General features: G+C 42.5%; 1 protein-coding gene across 1 annotated transcript; it reads right to left on the bottom strand.

Moving 5' to 3' along the window:
- Positions 1 to 1,292: 1,292 nt before the first annotated feature.
- Positions 1,293 to 18,860, bottom strand: DHX57 (DExH-box helicase 57). The gene is made up of 23 exons (XM_057396887.1): positions 18,629 to 18,860; positions 17,840 to 17,992; positions 17,389 to 17,559; positions 15,873 to 16,678; positions 14,270 to 14,457; positions 14,006 to 14,127; positions 13,585 to 13,780; positions 12,582 to 12,706; positions 11,290 to 11,423; positions 10,562 to 10,616; positions 9,448 to 9,650; positions 8,698 to 8,814; positions 8,246 to 8,342; positions 6,820 to 6,993; positions 6,349 to 6,549; positions 5,487 to 5,763; positions 4,267 to 4,362; positions 4,092 to 4,175; positions 3,821 to 3,958; positions 2,971 to 3,045; positions 2,396 to 2,530; positions 1,819 to 2,019; positions 1,293 to 1,731 (listed from the first exon to the last, which is right to left on the bottom strand). Exons 1-23 carry the CDS (start codon positions 18,829 to 18,831, stop codon positions 1,588 to 1,590), a joined length of 4,095 nt encoding a protein of 1,364 aa, XP_057252870.1. The 5' UTR covers positions 18,832 to 18,860; the 3' UTR covers positions 1,293 to 1,587.
- Positions 18,861 to 20,014: the final 1,154 nt, after the last annotated feature.

Raw genomic sequence — 20,014 nt, 5'->3', positions numbered from 1 at the left:
CTGCAAAAACCATTTTGCTGCCTTGGTATGTTGGTTTTGATACTCCTGTCTTCCACACACAAGGGTGTGTTGCTGTGAAACTGCTTCTACAAGTAAGTGTACTTTCTGAAAAATCACATTAGTCTTGCAAGGATGTGCTTCCCTCTGTACGCATCATGCCTCAGCCTGGAGGCTATTTCTAGGCAGGGCTGGTGGTAGAGACGGCATTTACTCTGGTTTTACTATTACAGATGACAGCAAAGTTATTTCACTTAAGGCACTTGCTATTATTTGCAATTGCTAGTACATCAGGCAGCTCAGCTGTAGCAATGCTCAGCACTGGAGTTGAGCAATGTCAAAGGAAAGAAGTAATATTACTACTGCAGCATTTTGCTACTCTTCTGTAGGAGTCCAATCCCCAGAGTAGGAGTTTGGGTAGAAGTTTCCAAAAGTGGGGCTTTCTTCCAGCTCTGCAGGGTGGCAGAAGTATACCAGCCACCAGAGGAGGTTGACAGTAACCATCCATCCACCCCAGGATCCATTTTTAGTGCACTACAGCAGTCACAGAATCACAGAATGGTTTGGGTTGGAAGGGACCTTAAAGCTCATCTAGTTCCAACCCCTTGCCATGGGCAGGGACACCTTCCACTAGCCCAGATTGCTCCAAGCCCCATCCAGCCTGGCCTTGAACACTGCCAGCGATGGGGCAGCCACAGCATCTCTGGGCAACCTGTGCCAGGGCCTCACCACCCTCACAAGGAAGAATTTCCTAATATCTCAGCTAAAACTCCCCTCTGTCAGTTTAAAGCCATTCCCCCTCATCCTGTCACTACATATCCTTGTAAAAAGCCCCTCTGCCAGCTTTTTTGTCAGCCCTTTAGGTATTGGAAGACTTTTACATAGCACAGGGTGAAACCGGAGAAGCCTGGCTGCCAGGGGAAACCTCCACTCTCCTGCAGCTTTACACTAACCAGAACAGCCTGCATGGATCCAGCATGTTACTCCAACTGATCTGGTACAGCCTCCTCACCAGAAGATGTTCTCTAAACCTATTTCAGAACCACCTGACATGAATCAAAACGTGCTCACCTTTTTGAGGGCATTGGCTCGAACCATAAACAGCTCCATCTCTGGTCAGCTCTATGACTGACTTAACTCAGTAAAGTCTCGGCCAAATGCAGAAGTGAGTTTAAACCCAATTCGGGAGCAGTTTATGATCTCATATGCTGCCTCTGCTGCCTCCAGACATCACTAGTACAAAAAAGCAGCTAGGTAGCAGGTATTTTTGTGCCCAGAAAACACTATTGCCAGTGTATGGCCTCATGAAAAAACACTTCCTTAGCTGGCAGTTTCTTCTCCTCTTGCGAGATTTGCCATTTTCCCATGTTCCAGTGTGTAGTGTAACAAACCTTACTTTCAACAAGAGAGCTCTCTGTAAACAAAGAAACCAAACCAAACCAATCCAAAACCTGTCAATAATACAGGTGCCAACTTGGTCTTCCAGAGATCCGTGCCATTTTTGGGGATGACAAATACATCAAGACACTGATGTTAGTTGGTCCATTCTCAGACAGTAGCAAACAGTGAGTACAGAAAGCTGTTCTCACGTTACTGCGTGGTCACAAGCTTTACAATCATACTGATGATCCGAGATCCACGGGGGCACATGCATAAGTCCATGCTTGGATTCTTGATTTTATCCTGCAGCAGCTGGTCTAGTTCACAGCGCAGCTCTTTCACCAGCTCAGCCACCTATGGTAAAACACAGAGGTGCATCTCCTGCATTCCACACAAGCAGAGCTCTGCAGCACTCCCAGGAGTATCCATGCTTTTCCTTACCTGGTGAGAGGCAGCCACAAACCGTATCCATCCATCGTCAAGAGAAATGACAAATTCTCCCTTCTGCAGCTGCATGTGGACCTGCCCACCTCCGAGGAGGACCAGTGGGTACACTGACACCATGCTGCAGTCTCGAATGAACACACGGCTGGTCTTGATCTTCTCATGATACACCAGGTAGGGGCTTTCAAAGTGCCTAGTCTGGAACACATACACCACATCCTCATTAAGTGCCACATCTCTTCCTACCTGCTCAAATACAGGCCTGCCTGCCTCTTCTATGGCTGCAAAGAACAGTAAATGTGCTTAAAATGTACCTTGAGTCTGACCTGTAAGAGCTGCCAATAACTGCCAGTTATCCCTTGCTCCATCCCGCTTTGCAGTGAGCATGTGAGAAATCAGCTAATTCATCAAGGCCCCAAGTTCTCCATTTCATGTTAAGGACATTTTCATGGGCGCCTTTGTTATGCTCTTTCAAAGAAGAGTGATAACAACAGTTCAAAGCCTGTATAACCCAAATATGTGGTTAATGATTAAAACCCCACTTTCAGCTTTGCAGAAAAAAAAAAATCCTGACCTGATAATTCACAGACGAAGGATGAATGTGAACGTAACCATCATTTTTGGTAACAAACTTCAGCTCTTCTGCTTTAGGCTGCAATTTGACCACTCCTGTACTGGTCTTCTGGTATTTGCCCTCTGGCTTTTTCACCTGTATGGTCAGAAAAAAAGTTGTAAAAATCTGCTTTACCAGAAAGCATTTTTAGCTTAAGTTTTCATTTTATCAATGAAATTCTCAAGTAGTAAGATGTCAGGTCACTAGAGACACTGCACTCCAGGTGCTGTCTAACCCTGAGCGTGTGTTCATTTGTAACCTCAGCCTTCTAAAGCTGAGGTTACAAAGGTGTAATTTAAAATAGCTTCTTAAGAACTTTTGCTGTTGGCTCCTGTGTGACACTAAAATCAGCCTGTAGGAACAGCAGCAATCTCAAGCGATACAAACTGGAGCTCAGCTGCCTGGCTGTAACACTGTGAGCAGCAAGCTTTGGCACCCTAAGCCAGGCTCAAGGCTGCCACAACCAGCCCAGACTGAAAGCAGGCTGTGAGGATATGCTAGACAGCAGAAGAGAAAATGAGAAAGCATTCTTTTACCTGCACAACATTGGGATACAGCGCGGCACACAATATAGCCGAGATCAGCTTGATGTTCTCTGCGTTTGAATTTGCCTGTGAAATTAATGTATGCATTAGGTATTCTACAGGTTAAGTCTATAAAGGTAAAGCCCTGCTTCTGGAAAGACTGAATTCCTGAAAGGGGTTTCTTTTTGTAGCTGCAGTGCTGTGCTTTGTAGGGGAGGACTAATTACTGTCCTGAGGTTTCAGCCTAACCTGGCCTTCGTTCCCCCCCCATCAATCAATCAAGTTGGCCACCAACTATTAATTCCAGACATTAGGGAATAACAGCTGGCTACAAAGCAGCTTGTCCCCAGGAAAAAGCAAGCGTAAGTTATCCCAGTGCACAGTGAGAGTCTAGAACTACCAAACCAGTACCACCTCATCACATAGCCCCAGGAGGTCTCTAGCTCCAGACATACTGCTTTCTGAAGATTGTCTGCAATGCTGAATTATCTCCCTGCCTGCTCTGTAAGGTAATTTTGTTCCCAAAATAAGGTTGTTACTAATCCCAACACTGGGGCCAGGTCATGAGTCATATATGCCTTTGCACCACTTGCTCATATCTAACATGTCAAGTCAGCAGTGCTCGCTGTCTCAAAGGAACAAGTTTCAGCCCACTTCCACATCTGGGCCTGTTCTTCCTGTACACATAAGGCCTCATGCAATGGAGTCTAGTGCCAGCATGTATGGTGTACAGGGAGGAACGGAGCAGATAGATAGGAGATGGCTATTGCCAGTGTGAGATTACAAAGTCGAGCCCACCTGGAACCTGGGTGAAATGACATACAGCAGCATTGTTTTGGAGCACTGAAATGCTAGGAATTACCTCTTCCCCTGTAGCATCCAACACGCCATCACCTTCTTGGGACCACTTCTTCTCAATGTCCCTGGCTCTTAATCCCTCCTTCACAAACCCGATGTCAGAAAGCAGTTCGGTGAATTGCCGTTTCAGGCTGGCAATTTCCTACAGACAGACAAAGGGCTGTGACTGATGGGTGCTGCACACAGAAGAGTCTTCACCACTTGCTTATGTTTGTCACTAAGGCTCTGCCAGTGTAGCAAGCAGCCTCTGGGCAAGGCCACAAAAACAGACTTACCTGAAGAACTCTTCCTGACAAAAAGTTCTCCCTGCAGTAGTTGTAGCTTGCCTGAGAACCCTCTCTGATACTCAAACGCCACCCCTAATTGAGAGGATGGGATGAGGTCTTTAATAAAATATTTCAGCTTGAATTTCAAGCACACCAGAAGCTTCAGAGCTGAATTTTAGCTCACCTTATAGGCCTGCAGAAGAGCCAGGTAGTCGCTGTTTCCTACTGCAAACTCCAACTTCTTTTTGTTTGCTTCTTCCCTTTTATCCCATGGTGACACCTAGATGAGCAGTAACAGATTGTGTTTTTCATGCCTAGACAGTCCATTGCAAGACCTGCATGTCACAAACTTTGGTATTTCACAGCAGGCCACAGGTCAGAAAGCAAGCTTTCTCCATGGATCACAGAAAACACGAGGCATTCAAAAATGCCTAGACAACAGCAGGGCACCTAAGCCTATTGCCCTATGTAACCATAAGAGACCCAAAGGTAAACTTGCGATTAATCAGCTCACAGAAAATAATTCATTTTGAGCAGACCTCTCTGCAGTTGCAAAATGCCAACATCCATTAAAAAAACATCATCTGACAAATCTCAGCAAGTTAATGGAGCTGAAGTTCAAATCAGAATGCTTATAATACAAAAGAGCAAATAAAGTCTAAATCCACTTGGGTCTGAGAGAGAGAAAGCAGCAGTAACTCAGGACATTAAAAAAGCTGAATTTAAGTTATTCTATAACAGCATATAGATGTAGCACTTGAAGTCAAAATGCTCTAGAAAATGCTCAATAAGCATATGGAAAACAACATGCAATTAAATAACTAGAACAATCTATTTCCAATTCTCTCACAATTTTCCTCAGTACAAACTATTTGCACCACTAACAACAGCAATCAAAACTTCAAGAAAGCCTGACTTTCCATGCAAGTTTGTACACCGCAGTAGAGGATTAACAGTACTAAGTGCAGCAGCTAATTCAAAAAGCCAACGTGAACGTGAACACAAACTGAGATTTGCTTCACAGCTCAAACATCAACTTCATCATTAGCACTGTTTCATAATTATTTCTAACTGCTTCTTACATTACCATTCATTTACAATTTTTACTCCAAATTTGGACAAAATGGCCTGGCTGTACTTCTTAATTCAAATTCAAACTAATATCAACTCTGTTTCTACTGTGCACTCATAAAATAAATAACATTCTTCTTGCTGCTGCATAGTTTTGGTCTTCTGCTTTTAACTGGAGATTTTTAACGAACACTGTATTCACATACAAACAATGTAGGCTAAGAAGGAGAATTAAAATACTGAAGTGTAGAATACTGCAAATTACAACAGTGTTTTGCTGCTGTATGAAAGCGTACTGCTTTCAAAGTGCAATACATGGTTAAGAATACTTACAAAAGGTGACTTAAAGGCCAGACTGGCTGCTATAGTCAGCGCAGGATCCAGGCAGCGGAAGATGGTGCCAAACAGCATCAGCTTGCCAATTCTGACATCAACAGGCAGAGAAGCCAGGTGATATCCCAGAGGGGTGAGCTTTTCATCTGGAGTTAATGCTCCCAAGTCTTGTAGTCGCAGCTTTGATGCTCGCAAAGACTCAGTTCTAGGGGGCTCGATTAGTCGTGATAAGACAGAGTGAAGACTCTGTGCAGAAAACATCTCCAGAATCTTAATTCTTAAAGAAAGAAAGAAAAATAAAGCAGCTTAGTTCCATATACTAAGGAATTTGTTCTATTTTCTTTCTGTACAAAAGGATGCCCAGTGCGTAGCAGGAATAGGAGGACTCATTCATTTAGCATTTGCCTGATAGTGGTGCTTGATCCAGATTGTGGCTTTACTGCACTATGTTGCACAGAAACACCACAGGAGGCTTTAGAGCATAAGGGGACAAATATCTGTGGTGGGTCTGGAGTACAAGAATGCAACTATCTTCTCTGGTGATGAGAGAGCTGAGAGACATGTCTTTTTCCTATCAGATGAGAGCTAAGGAACATGAAGAAGCACAGGGAGAATTAGTGGACAGTGTGATTAGAGAGGGAGCTCTGGATGCAGAGGCAATGTGATAGTAAGATCAAAGCAACCAAACTGCTACCTTACTTGATACTAAGATCAAAGAGCCTTAAATCTCCAGAGCAGTTTCTTGTTTCATGATGTGAGAAAACAATGTGGAAACTAAGCACCTTGGTAATGGCATTCCAGGTGCTCTCTGCAGTGGAGGAAGGACATTCTGCACTTAGGCAGTACAGGAACAACAGCTCACCTTAGACAAAGCTGCTCCAAGGGAACTCTTTGTATTTCTGGCAACTGCTCTTTTATAAGCTGATGGTTATAGTGATGGCTACTGAAAAGATGAAAGCAGACACCTGAGGCTACACGGCCTGCTCGCCCTTTCCTTTGCAGAGCGTTGGCCTTGGACACGAATGTGTCTTCCAGACTTTCCATTCCTTTGCTTGGGTCATATCTACAGGAGAGCAAGAAACACGCTTATAATCATGACTGCAGAGTGAACAGGATGGAGGTCAAACAGGCAGCTGCTGCCTACTTCTGTATGGACAAAATTCCCACCCCTGTAGTTGGCTTTGAGGCCAGACTGGCTTCCTCCCCTTGCAGAAGCTTTCTGCAAATGAAGTTCCTTCAAGTTTTTCCCAGCTCTTTGGAACGCTAAAGTATGTAGCTAAAGGCATAGGGCAGTTTCCCAGATCACAAAGCCTTGAGGAATGAATCCCAGTACCTTTTCTCTTTCATTTTTCCAGAATCAATCACATAGACCACATCATCAATGGTGACAGATGTTTCTGCAATGTTTGTAGAGATGATGATTTTGATAACTCCTGCAGGTAGCCTGAGGAACACAGACTGCTGTTCTTCACTAGACAGTGAAGAATGAAGTGGATAAACAACACACCTGGAAGGAGAATACAACAGCATTCTCAGTGCATCTCCAGCCTTTTCTCTGTTGGGAAAAATCTACCTGCACACACTTTTGCCTCACTAGCGCTAGACACTGCCCACAGCCATTCAAAGCAACGTAAAACCAGCAAACCACTTTGACATAAGACATAGAGTCACAGAATCATTTAGGTTTGATCACCGAGTCTAACCATAACTAAACATTTGCAAGTCTACCACTAAACCATGTCCCAGGGACAGTGACTCAACCACTTCCCTGGGCAGCCTGTTCCAGTGCTTGATAACCCTTTTGGTGAAGAAATTTTTCCTAATATCCAATCTAAACCTCCCCTGGTACAACTTGAGGCAATTTCTTCTCATCCTATCGCTTGTTACCTGGGAGAAGAAACTGACCCTCACCTTGCGCCATCCTCCTCTCAGGTAGTTGTAGAGATACGGTTTTGCCTCAGCCTCATTTTCTCCAGACTGAACAACCCCAGTTCCCTCAGCTGCTCCTTGTAAGACTCATGCTCCAGACCCTTCACCAGCTTTGTTGCCCTTCTCTGGACCCACTCCAGCACCTCAATGTCTTCCTTGTAGTGAGGGGCTCAAAACTGAACACAGTATTTGAGGTGCAGCTTCACCAGTACTGAGTACAGGGGGATGATCATTGCCCTGAACCCGCTGGCCACACTATTGCTGATACATATTCCTAGAAAGGGTGAAGTTTACAGAAGGGACAGGTCTCAGAATAGAGTTGAACAAAAATTCTGCTTCTTTAGAAGAGTCTAGAATCTGCCACTGAAAATGTCAGACTGGAAGAACTCACTCCAGCTAACCTTGCCATGAAATCTGTGTAAAAACTGTTCAGTCAAAGAGATCCAATTGCATCTCCGTGTAAAATCTACTCTAAAATACAACTACAACTGAATGTCTCAGAAAACATCCTGAAACAGAACAAGGACTGAGGTGAAGTGTTCAACAGTTCACTGGATCATGCAGAGTACAAGACAGAGAACACCCATCACGAGGATCTCTGAGAACTTCAACAACTAACCTGTCTGAGTTGAGGAGAATAAAACAAAAAGAGGAAGCCAGTAAGACAGTAGAAAAGGAATTATCCTAACTCAAGTCAGGACCCTCATATCACAAGCTGTCTTACACATTGAATAACCTTTATTTAACCCTGGATAAAGGCAGGCCTTGTGCAGGAAGCTACTCTTTATTTATGGGAAAAGACCAATAGTTTTGGCGCTTTTCTGCCTTACCTCTTGCTGTGCCTGTTATTAAAAAGGGCGTTAGACTGGAGCTGCTCATAAAGCATCTTGATTTCTGCTAGACCAGGCAAAAATATCAACACAGCACCTATATATGTAGATTAAAATAAAAAGCCATTTAAAAATCACTCAACAGAAAGGACAGCAGGATATTTTATCAGTTTGCAGAAGGCCCATGGCTCTGTTTCACAACTATTTTACCAAAGAAAACATGCAGGCTGCAACAGTCCTTCACCAAAGACATTCCAAAGCAGACAGTTCTCTCACCTTCCCCATTCGATGTATAACAATGGCTTTGTTACTCAGCTAGAACTTTCTCCCCCTACCCGTCCAAAATAGTAACTACAGAAACTCTGCATGCAAAACATTAGCTTTGGGCTGCCTGTAAGTGCACAGCCTCCATGAATCTACTTTTGTTTATCTCTCAAGGACAAGGAGATTACCTGGGGGGTATGAATGTCTGCCAGCAACTATCCATTCCAACAAGGCTTCAATTAATTCCAAATTAACTTTGTCCAAGTCCATGACAGACATTGTTTTCAACACTGACTTGTTAACTCCTGGGGACAAAGAAATAAAACACACAGTAAGTCCATCTTTTATAAAAAACATCTGCTGGATGTTTTGATGCATTGAACCAGTGTGGCTGCACAACCAAGCACACCTTGGTTTAAACAGCATCTGACTTAGATCAGAAGAGGTAGCTCCAGAAGTGACTCAATGCATCACATTCCCCCTTCCTTTGCTCTCCTGTTTCAGCTCTGCCCTTCCCTTCATATGCCTTATTGGGGATTAAACCTGCCCTGTGCACAGCCTAGACAAGGATTCATCTACTAGTGCTCCAGCAAGAACAGATACAGAGAAAGAAAGCAGAATTAACAAGGCATCTGAAAAGGGATGGGAACAGATAGTAACTGAAAACTGTTGTCCATTTTCAGATGCTAAGGACTGTTTTCAGCCAAGACGTTTGTTCCAGTTTGAGAGAACAATGGGTTCTCTATTTCTTCTTTTTTCTTTTATTTTTTGGCAAGCAGGAGGTTTCTGATCTCATCTAGAAGTAGTGACCTGCTTCATTTCACAGCTACAAGACTCTGAATTAGATATATGCATTCAACATACAATATTATACGGTAACATGCCATTTGGCTGGCAAATATTATATGCCGATTTATTAGATTTAGGAAGGAGCTCACCTTTATATCGTGTAAGGAGCTGCTTCAGAGTTAATTTTTGGTCTGGGTCTGAATCTCTGACAACTGTGTCAGTGCTTTCAAGCATGCCAGCACGTCTCAGGTCCTCCTCTACTTCTTCATATGCAGTTCTTTTGTGTCTTGCATTCTGCTTGTTTTCTTGCTTTGTCTTGCGCCTGTAGGGACTACTGTCCTCTAAAACATATCTAAACAGCAGAAGAACACTCAGTGCCTCGGAAAGAAGCCTAACTGTCTCCTCCAAATAACTTGCTAAAGAGAGAGGGTATCACAAGTATTTAGATATAAAGCTGAGGGGCTGAGGGGAACTTTGCTTAAGTGGGTTGCAAAACCACAGACAGTATCAAGGTCAGGTGTCCTTCCATACTAGGATGTTAGTAAAAGCTGTGATGCAGAAGACTAGGACTGGAAACTTGATTTTGACAACTGAGTAGCTCAGAGCAAGAATTTGCAAGTAACTTACAATAGTTGATCAATTTACCATCTGAGGAACATCTGAGCTGCTGTGATTCTCCAATAACTATACAAAAGTATAGTACCTATAAAAGGTACGAGGAATCTGGATCCCGAGCGGCAAGGCAGGGCTTACAAAAAGGAATTGTTTGGTATCCTGCACTTGTCACCTTCAGTGCTGAAATCTACCTTCAAATTTCTTTTGCTTGCCAGCAGCTAACCACCACTGAAACATGTAAAGCACAAGCACTAACAAACTCTCCATGGCAAAGCTCACCCACTCTTGAGTATTTATGTCGTCTCTAATGCAGAAAGGCCTGTTTCAGCATCGCAGAATCATAGAATAGAATCATAGAATAGTTAGGGTTAGAAAGAACCTTAAGATCATCTAGTTCCAACCCCCCTGCCATGGGCAGGGACACCTCACACTAAACCATGCCATCCATGCCATCATGAGATCCTAGATCCCACTGCAATATAAGTATGGTTTAAAATCAGTGCTTTAGTACAACTCTAGGACTGCAGGTGATGGGGGAGTTTTGAGAGAAATTCATTTTTAAATCTACGCAAAGAACTGCTGCAGTTGCAAGGTCAACAGTGCAGCCCCAAAAGCCAAAGACACCTGAGATTTTTAGCTTTTTCATACCTTGTCATTGCAATCACATCCTCCAGGAAAAACTGATCCACAGGAAACGTTCGTCCTAAGAGGAAAGAGAATAAATCTACATGCTGCACAACACACAGAAAAGAGGAAAATGACTGAAGGTGGTTATCATTTCAGATAGGTTATTATGTCATACACTGGCTTCACAGCTCTCATCTGTACTGCACTCTTCAACACAATTTCTGTCTGGGACAAACGGGATGTTTTCCAAGCATGGTTTGGTAACATGCACTTACACAGTCAGAGAAGAGCTAACAGACACATCCATGAGGCTAAATCCTTCTGTCATGCTCCATGTAATAACTTAGCGATTTAAAAGGTACATTTGGCTAAATGTGTACCCATCCAGCTGGATCCTCCCACTGCTTGACAACTTTTTCACAAGGACAGAGGAGTCTTCAGCTGTGCTAAAACTAGCTCAGGGAACCACATCATGCACGCTGTGTCATTTTTGTCTTTTGGAAGGCAAATTCTACTGGTGTAGAGACAGCACAAAAAAGGCCTCATTTTCCAAGTCTTCTCTCTCTTAAATCTCATTGGTCTTTCTTTATAATCCATTGGAATCATAGTTCTTATATAAATCCTGACCTTGCCACTTTGCAGACTAGCCCCTTGTACTTGAATTGAGAAACACTTCAGAAGTAGAAATACTGAAAACAAACTCTTACAACAATGAATGTGAGAAGATAATAAAAATGAATGGCTTTCACCTGGTATGTTAATAATTGGGCAGGAGTGAAAGTATTGAGAAAAAAGCTCCGCATTCACGGTGGCACTCATTAGTACAATGCGCAGGTCTGGCCTCTGAACCATTATATCTTTCAAAACCAGCAGCAAGAAGTCACTGCAGAAAACAAGCAAAAAGACATTTGAATTTCTTCAGTGTTAACTTTCAAAGTCTCTTTTTTTCTCCCCATTCTGTCCACCTTCCTGGCATTTTCAATAGCACAGAAATATCATCACAGAAGCATAAGCTTCTCAGAATGGCTGGAGGCTAATCATGTAATAAATTAATGGAAGGCACTCTGCTTATTCTTTGGCTGTTCCTTACTGGAGTGTCAGGATTACTTGGCAAATTCATTTAAGCAACAAAGAGCTCTGGCTACCTTATAAATTAATTACATTAATGATAAGACAAGAACATTAGGTAACAAATTAACTCAAAGTAACAAATGAGTCCTTTTTGCTCCTTTTCCTTACTGAAAGAGTTATTCAAACTTCTTCCTGCTCACTGTATTCTTCCCTACAGATTTAGAGCTTTTGTGGCATGCCTACAAAACTGGTCTCAGTGATTTCAGATGAGAAGAGAGAAGAATCCTGGAAAGATGTAAGCCCTTTATGAGGCTAAAATATAATCTGAGCTGTAGAATAACGGGTCACAGAGAATGCATCCTGAAACCTACCTCACTGCAATGTTTCACAAGGAAAACATCAAAGAAAAGGATCCTTGCCACTTACTTTACAGAGATACTGACAGACATTATCTTTTGGGTAGCATCAGCAGATAAGTGGGTAAAACTGTAGGAGGCTGGAGCAGACTGTCTAGAACTAGTAAAATCTATAGACTGAAGGAAAATGCGAGCACTTGTCCTTTGCAGGTGCTCTGCTGAAGCCTGCATCAGGAACAATAATTCTCAAAATGGCATGTGAAGAATCAAGGTATTTGTTAAAAGCTCAAAGAAGGGAAGAGTAAGAACCTGACAACTGTGGTTAAAAACTTACTTAACCCTCCAGCCCCATCCAAAACCTCTTTTCAACATTACTTTAATGTGATGGCAGACTGGATGTATAAAAATATAAGAGATGTGCTTTCTTTGCAAGCTGCTGCAACATCATCTCCTACTGCCCAAAGACAAGAACCTAAAACCAGACTTCTTCCACCAGCTCGCATTACTGCCACAGGATCAACAAGTCTGACTTCAGTTACTTGCACCTTACCAAAGTCACCTTTATCCTTCTGACTATGACCTTGATTTTGCTTATGGGATAAGAGATTATTTACCTTTCTTCTGTTCTTTCATGAACTTCATCAACAATAACATGCGTGATTCCATGCAAAGTCAGATCACCTTCCAGCCTTCTCAACAGCACACCAGTAGTGCAGTACAAGAGTCTGGTAGCTGAGGACTTGAACAATAAGACAAAACATTCAGCTGACTTTGTGCAACTTAACATAGTGCAAAGAGAACACGTGTTGCTGTTAAACATTCGGTTTCAGCTGAGTGTCAGGTTTGACAGAAAGAGAGCAAACAATTCCTGCTGTATACAGGCTAAATTATTTTTCTTTTGTGATTAAAAGCTGAAAACACCTGCTTTTTACCAAGGGGCACTGCTAACTATAAGGGATAAACAAAAAAATCTGAGTTGTTTTTCCTGTGGAAGTTGCTTTCTGATAAAAAACTTGAATCTCTGTCCCTAGAAAGATCTTTTGAATCTCTTTTGTAACGTAGTTCATGTAAAAAGCAATCAGCTGTAACATAAACAAAATTTCACTTCCAAGACAGCAGTTTGAATTCAACCCCTCCTTCTGGCTGACCCAAGCTGCAGCCTTTAATCCGCTTGGGTGACAAAGAGAAATTAAGTCAATAGCGGCAGTGTCCAAGGCCAGGCTGGACAGGGCCTTGGGCAACACTATCTAGGGTGAGGTGTCCCTGCCCATGGCAGGGGGGTTGAAACTAGATGATCCTAAGGTCCTTTCCAAACCTAACCATTCTCTGATTCTATGATTCACTAGCATTCCAGAGGACAGAATTCATGCTCTCAGACCCCTTTGCCTGTCTCAACAGAAAGCAAAACAATGTAAGACATAGTACTCAACTCTTATTCTGTAAAGTGGACTGTGCAACTTGAGATGAAAAAAAAAAAAGGATTTCGTAATATAATATAAAATACAGCTGACACAGACTTGCTGATCTCACTACAGGGCAGAGATTCTGTATGCTGAAGAAGCACTAAGCACATTTTAATAAACTAAATAAAAAACAAGAAGCAATGCATGTATATACCTTTACACTTTCCAGACGGATCTGATATCCAACAGTAAGTCCAATCCTTTCTGCTCTTTCTTTGGCTACACGTTCAGCCACAGAAATGGCAGAGATCCTGCGAGGCTGAGTGCAGATGATGTTTGCAACTCTGCTTGGAGATCCTTGCAATGAAGCATCCAAAATAAATTGAGGAATCTGAGTGGTCTTCCCACATCTGCAGGACAAAATCAGGGATTCATTAAACAAACAAAAAACTCCCACAAACCCAACACCTTCTATCCATGTAAATTAAGATAACTGCATTCCAATTGAAATTCACTTTGTTTCATTAGTGTCATCATCACATGTCAGGTAGGACTGCTGTATTCTAACCTTTTCATGGATACATATTTCACATACTTCTGTGTATGCTTTGATGCATCTGCAATCACACTCTTACCCTGTCATGCCGCTCACAACAAGAACTTGGTGGCTCTTCAGCAAATCAAGAATGGTTTCTCTCTCTTGCCATGCCGGGAGCTTCTGTCTTTCATACAACATGGACTGGAAGTGCCTAGAAGACTGATGCACAAAACCAGATATGGCATGGCAGTAAGAACACCACTGGAGTGGAACAGAACCATTTGAAACAGCAGCCTATGGCTTAGATATTTATTTCTCTAAAGTAAATATGAAAACAGACACTTTGTTCTGTACATTATACCTTTTTCAGCCGAAATTGCGTGCAGAGTTTAACATTTTCGTTATACAGAGACTTTGCCTGCACATCATACTTTTTGGAGAGCTTTTTCTTGAGGTGCACGTAACTCTCATTCTCCACAACAACTTGTTGAGGCTCACCTTCCTCTTCTTCTGCCACCTCTTCTTCCTGAGGCTCTGACACTGTTGAGGCTTGAGACAGAGAATGTACAGTTGGTTATTCTTGTTACTAACAAGCAGTACCTCATCAGCACTGCAGAACAGAGACACGTTCCAGGAGCATTCTCAACAAGTACCTTATCAGACTGGAGCTGAAGGTCTGCAGGCCTAGTTTAACATGCATTTAGTTCAACACTACCAGAAAACCTCATCAAACAAACCAGAACTTCTCCAGCTCCAACCCACTTGTCACTCCCCTTGCACTAAGCTGTGCTCTCCAACACCATGGTCTGGGTGGCCACAGGGTGAACCAGACTGATAACTGGTTTGCCTTCCTGAATGCTTTTCATGTGTCTCAGCTTCCCTCTCCAATTCACCACACGACCACTTCTCCAGAGCACAAGACTGTGATGGAAACACCAGCTTAAACTAATTAAAACTACACTATAACATTAATTGCTAAACCACTGCCAAGTACTTTTAAACCAAGACCGAAACTGGACCAGGTAGTGTGATGCCTACTGCCTATCAGTTCAAGTGGGATTTGCTCAGACAGTAGGCCAGCCCTTGAAAGTGTTACGGCTACATTTATCTAACCAAAGTATTGTATAAAATAAGGACGATTATCTGGTATCTCTGATTTCTGGAACAAATTCTGAATTTTTGGAACAAAGCTGCCTTTCTGTGGAGCTGTTAAGAAACTGAGTAATTAGTTTTACTATAACAAAAACATAGGCTGTCACTATTTAGGTTCTCTAAAATGTGGTAACAGTTGCTCTTGAAAACTATCTTGAAGAAAGCTTGCCTTAGATAAAACAGGCTTGGAACTGACAGCCTGAAGGTCATCCATGCCACAGAGTTGCTGTAACCCTGCCATGACACAGTCCCAACTCTCCCCCTGTGAAATCAAAGTAGTTGTGCTTGCATGCAAAAAAGGATGGTACATTCAGCAACATTCTAGAACCATTTCCAACACTTACTTAGCCTTAAATCCACCTTTACAGAATTATTTTTGAGGAGGGGTTGGTAATTTTAAGTAATTAAAAATAAAGGTTCTGAATTGATGAGTAGCAGATGCACCAAAGCTTGCAAACAACCTTTTCCGTTTCCTTCCCAGCAAAATTCTCTGGTCAATTTTGGTAAGCTTACACCATGTCTCTCACTGGCTTTTCATTGATTGTGTGGGAATAGACATCGTTCACTCTGCCAACCCAAACTCATTAGCTCTATGCTCCTTTAACTCAGTTCTTGCCAGCAGCAAGAACTCTGATGCAGCTTTATTATGGAAGGGACTTGCTGAGGCACAGCAGATTATGGGTCTGGCTCACCACATGACCTTAAGCTCCAGAAATAGATTTGGAACAGATGCCTGAACTAGGCTCTCTGCCTTCTCTTTATCTTTTTGACTTGCTATTAACCCAGAAACATAAGAGGGATATTTGCTGTACCTTCAGACTTCCGATTCGAACTGGATGTACTCCCCGCCTGTAGCTTTACTGAAGGTTTAGCCAGCAGGGACACAGGAGGAACACTGTACTTGTGGTGAGTATTTTCAAGCAACTTGATCATTTCGTATTCATCTTCTAAGCAAGTCACTAAGGTGTACACCACTGGTTCACCAGACTCTGCAGCTATCAAGGCCTTTCCAAAGAGGAATTCAGCAATGTGTAAACGACAAGCAAGAGGTAGATTCTCATCAGTGGAATAAAATGCCACAAGAGGTGCCTGAAGTGGATACTTGTTTTCTTCAGGAAATCTTACTTCAAGTTCATATACAGGACAATCAACTCTGAGATGAGCATCATCTACAGAGCTCCTGGCTGGTTTTAGTGGGTGGTTTGGAGGGAATTCATGTCCAAATCTGCATTTTGAACCAAACCTGCAGCCTCCTTGGAGATAAAATTTACATATTTCCTTTGTAGTCAGCTTTGCCGTGTCCCTTGTACAATCACTCTTTTGTTTAGATTTGCTGAGCCTATTTGCTAGGTACTCCAGTTCCAAACTAAAAGTCCAAACACGGTTTTGAATTCTCTCTACAAATTTTTCTCCACAGATTGACCGGAGGGCAAAAGCCTCTTCTCTTCTCTGTTCTAAACACTCTTCTTGACTGGCTTCAGCAGCTGTTGACGAAACCTGCATTTTCTCTCCATATCTTTCTGTAAAGCACTGCAATAGCAAATACTCCAGTGATGCCCCAATATTACCGTTGGAGGATCCCAGTACTGTTCTACAGCGCTCACTGTCAAAACCATACCTACAACAAAACAGACAACGTGGCAAGAAGTGAGTGACAAAGACATGTATGAAGCAAAATAACCACAGATCTTATTAATTAGGCTTACAGTAACGAAGCATGTATGGCATGAGGTACTATTACTACTAGTGGTGGAAAAAAATTAGACAAAAATATTTATACTAAGACAGTGGCAGACAGCAATTTGGTGTCTGTGAATGCTAGTCTGTTTTTTATAGGGTGAGAGATTAGTTTAGGTAGCAACTATCTCACACCTCAGAATATAGCACATAACAATTACAGAATTAGATTTCTGAGTTGAACTATATAAATTAAACTCTTCAGAACAGGCTGTCCCACAGAAAACATTCTCAAAGCAAAAAATTGTTAATAAATGTTCAAATCTGAGCAAAACAGATGAAGAACACTTACAAGGTTTTGAAACATACACATAACAACAATGCTCCCTGAGCTTTCTCAATACTTGTTACATTGTCTTGGAGAAAGAACTGAAAACTTTACTGAAAAAAAGGCTGGAGTTATTTTTTTTCATAAAATCATTATTTTAAATTCACCTAGCGGGTGATTAAATTTGTAGGAGATATAAACTCATCAGTTCTGCACACCAAACTTCCCTGGAGTCAAGTAGAAGCCCAAGAGCTGAGAGCTTATGGTATCAAGACTAGTAATTTATCTCTTCAGGATACAAATTATTCACTGAAAAGCATCACCTGGAGAGTTTGTGCACAGCAAATGAAGACACTTCACTTTCCACTACTTTGTGCTCAGCTGGCTCAGCAGATGACCTTGGTAGTAGGTCAGAAACTTCCCAATCCGTTGACCAGCACTGTTCATCATCAAGGTAATCTGGTTCATCCTCGTCTTCACCAGAACCAGCTACTCTGATAAAAAGAGTTATCAAATTAAAATGGAACAAAATTATCCTGTTGAGTAGACACAAAATTCTGCCTCTGCAGTTTTAAATGTTCCATTTAAATGGAGGATTCTGCTACCCCTTTCCCAGAATTAACATTGTAGAGAATAAAGCAGAGTCAAAACCAAAGTATGTGAGATCCATCTAAAAGTTAATGGAAAAAGAATACCGGTTTAATTTCTAACAGTGTGCCTGTTAAGGTGTTCTCATTTAAAAGAGCTAGAAGTAGTGCCCCCATTTCAACTAACTCTGATTCAGGAGCAAGATCCTGCCCTTGAAGTTCTTGAAGAAGTTCCTTCACTCTTCTCTGATTCTCTGATGTCATGTGTATAGTCTGCAGAGGCATTTTTGCTTCAGGTCTCTGTTTTGTTTGCCCTCCTCTTCTGGCAGGTGCATTTGACCTAAAAACAAAATAGAACATAACAATGATCTTGACTGAATTGGGATGTGTTAGGACTTGATCTGATCCTGTAATTCAAAACAGGAAAACCAAAATAAGACAAGTCCATCACCTAGAGATTATTCAGTTGGGTTCATTCTTATGTGACCACAATATGTGTGTCTATATCTGTGCACACACACATGCATATATGGATTTTATCCTGTGTCAAATCCAAAGTGATTTAATAAACATTTTGGTAGGTAAAGCTGCTCTCAGACTATGGTATGACCATGCACTTCCAAGCCAGATTGGTCAGAATACACACAGGATACCAAATTAATTCTAAATTGCTTATTTTTCATGGCCCAGTTTCTGCTTTGTAATACACAAAAATTAATATCCTGTGTTTACTAGTATTTTCTGATCAAAGATGTCCTGAAATCACTTTACGACCGAAGAAGAAAATCAGAGGTTCTAATCTTAAAAAAACCACTTTCCTAACTAAAAAAAAAAAATTTAAATGTTAATAAAAAACACATGTAAAAACTGCTTTATAAGGAAACAGCTTCATCACCCTTTCACTCTTTCATCCATATATCAGGCCTAAGGTATCCCAAACATCTCTATGCCAAACTCTCCAAATTAACAGAAAGACCTGGACTCCAGTCTTGGTCCCTCGAAGAGACAAAAATCATCTCCATCATCCCAAATTCTGGTTGAACATTTCCTATTTCCACCAAGCTGAGATTTGTTTGAATGGCTACTACTGCCTCCTCCTCTTCCTCCTCTTCCACTGCCTCCTCTCCCTCTTCCTCTTCCTCCGGTGGGCTTTCCTCTTTTTCTCCCTGCTGAACTCATATTCTCTTGCTGAGGAAGGGAATAAAATAGCTCTTAGTTACGAAGATGCTTTAGCACACTGCAAATGTCTGGGCAGATAAATAATCACACTATTTATTTTTTCAGTGTAACAAGAGAAGATACCCCCTCAACCCACAGTTAATATGTTGCATGTTGGTGTATCTGTATGCCCCCAAAGCAAAGCACATTCTTCTAGAACACTGTTAAACAAGTTCTGTGGTTTTAGAGAACAGAAGCGATATTCTTCACAGTTGTTCTACCAAAAACCGCAGGATCTCTGGCAAAAGGCTGAGCCCAACAGCAGCACTGCTTAGCCTGGGAGCTCCAACTGTGCCACTCTGATGGAATTTTTGTGGACATGGGAACCCAAAGGACAAACCTCCAGGGGAACTTTCACAGCAGAAAGCAGACACTTTTTGACTTGGGGAATTTGCAGGGCTGAGAGTAAAAGGTCAAAGGGGAGCTGAAGCCGAAGATACACTTTGCTTCCACATTAACTTGCTCTTCAGCAAGCTCTTTCTGCAAGGAGCTGCCCGCACGGCTGAGCACTCTGTGGAGCCTGGACAGAGGAGTGATTGGTGATCTGTCTTGGGAAACAGAAGCACTCCTCTCCTTTTCACAGCAGGATTTTCACCAGCTCTGACAAAAACCTATTAGTATTAAGCAGCTGCTGTCTGTGACAGAACAGCCCAACACTAACACATGCCCCAGGATCATGCTCCTGCAAATAGAAAGCTATTGCAGGGACAGGACACTCTGGCACAAGTTATTATCTTCATCTTTGCATCGGCACCTCCATAGCCAGGACAAGAACTGATGTGGCTATGAAAGAGTAACAGCCCAGATGAGGGCTTGGAGAGAAGCAACCCTCGCTTTTGTGGCAGTTCTCCCCACTGGAGCTTCACCGGGACTGGACAGGATTTAACAGACAGGCAGAGTCATAACTGAGGGAGGGCCAGAGGGTGGGCACGGCAGAGACGCAGAGACACTTGCAGCCGTCCCCGAGGACAGTGTCACTCGGGGTCTCCGTCTCCTTCCTCTCCACACCCAGCCCGGAGCCCCGCCACAGAACAGCTCCCTCCCAGGGACCGCTTCCCTGCCGACTCCTCCAGCACCTCCCCAATCCCTCACCTCACAGAGGGGTCCGGCCACCAGCACCCCCAAACCTCCTTCCCTCACAGCA

This window comes from Pezoporus wallicus, unplaced genomic scaffold (assembly GCF_028554395.1).
Source record: "Pezoporus wallicus isolate ANWC-B61680 ecotype Strahan unplaced genomic scaffold, APGP_CSIRO_Pwel_v1 contig_7265, whole genome shotgun sequence".
Lineage (NCBI taxonomy): Eukaryota > Metazoa > Chordata > Aves > Psittaciformes > Psittacidae > Pezoporus > Pezoporus wallicus.
Note: the sequence above shows the minus strand (reverse complement) of the source record. Positions and strands in the feature narration are given on the sequence as shown.

Bases quoted from the DNA above. Each gene is read 5' to 3' on its own strand.
- DHX57 (XM_057396887.1), bottom strand. From the start codon at position 18,831: ATGAGTTCAGCAGGGAGAAAAAGAGGAAAGCCCACCGGAGGAAGAGGA. The intron at 17,560-17,839 runs GTTAGTTGAAAT...TCTTTTTATCAG, and splicing joins GATCTTGCTCCTGAATCAGA to AGTAGCTGGTTCTGGTGAAG. The intron at 14,458-15,872 runs GTACAGCAAATA...CTCTGTCTCAAG, and splicing joins TTCGAATCGGAAGTCTGAAG to CCTCAACAGTGTCAGAGCCT.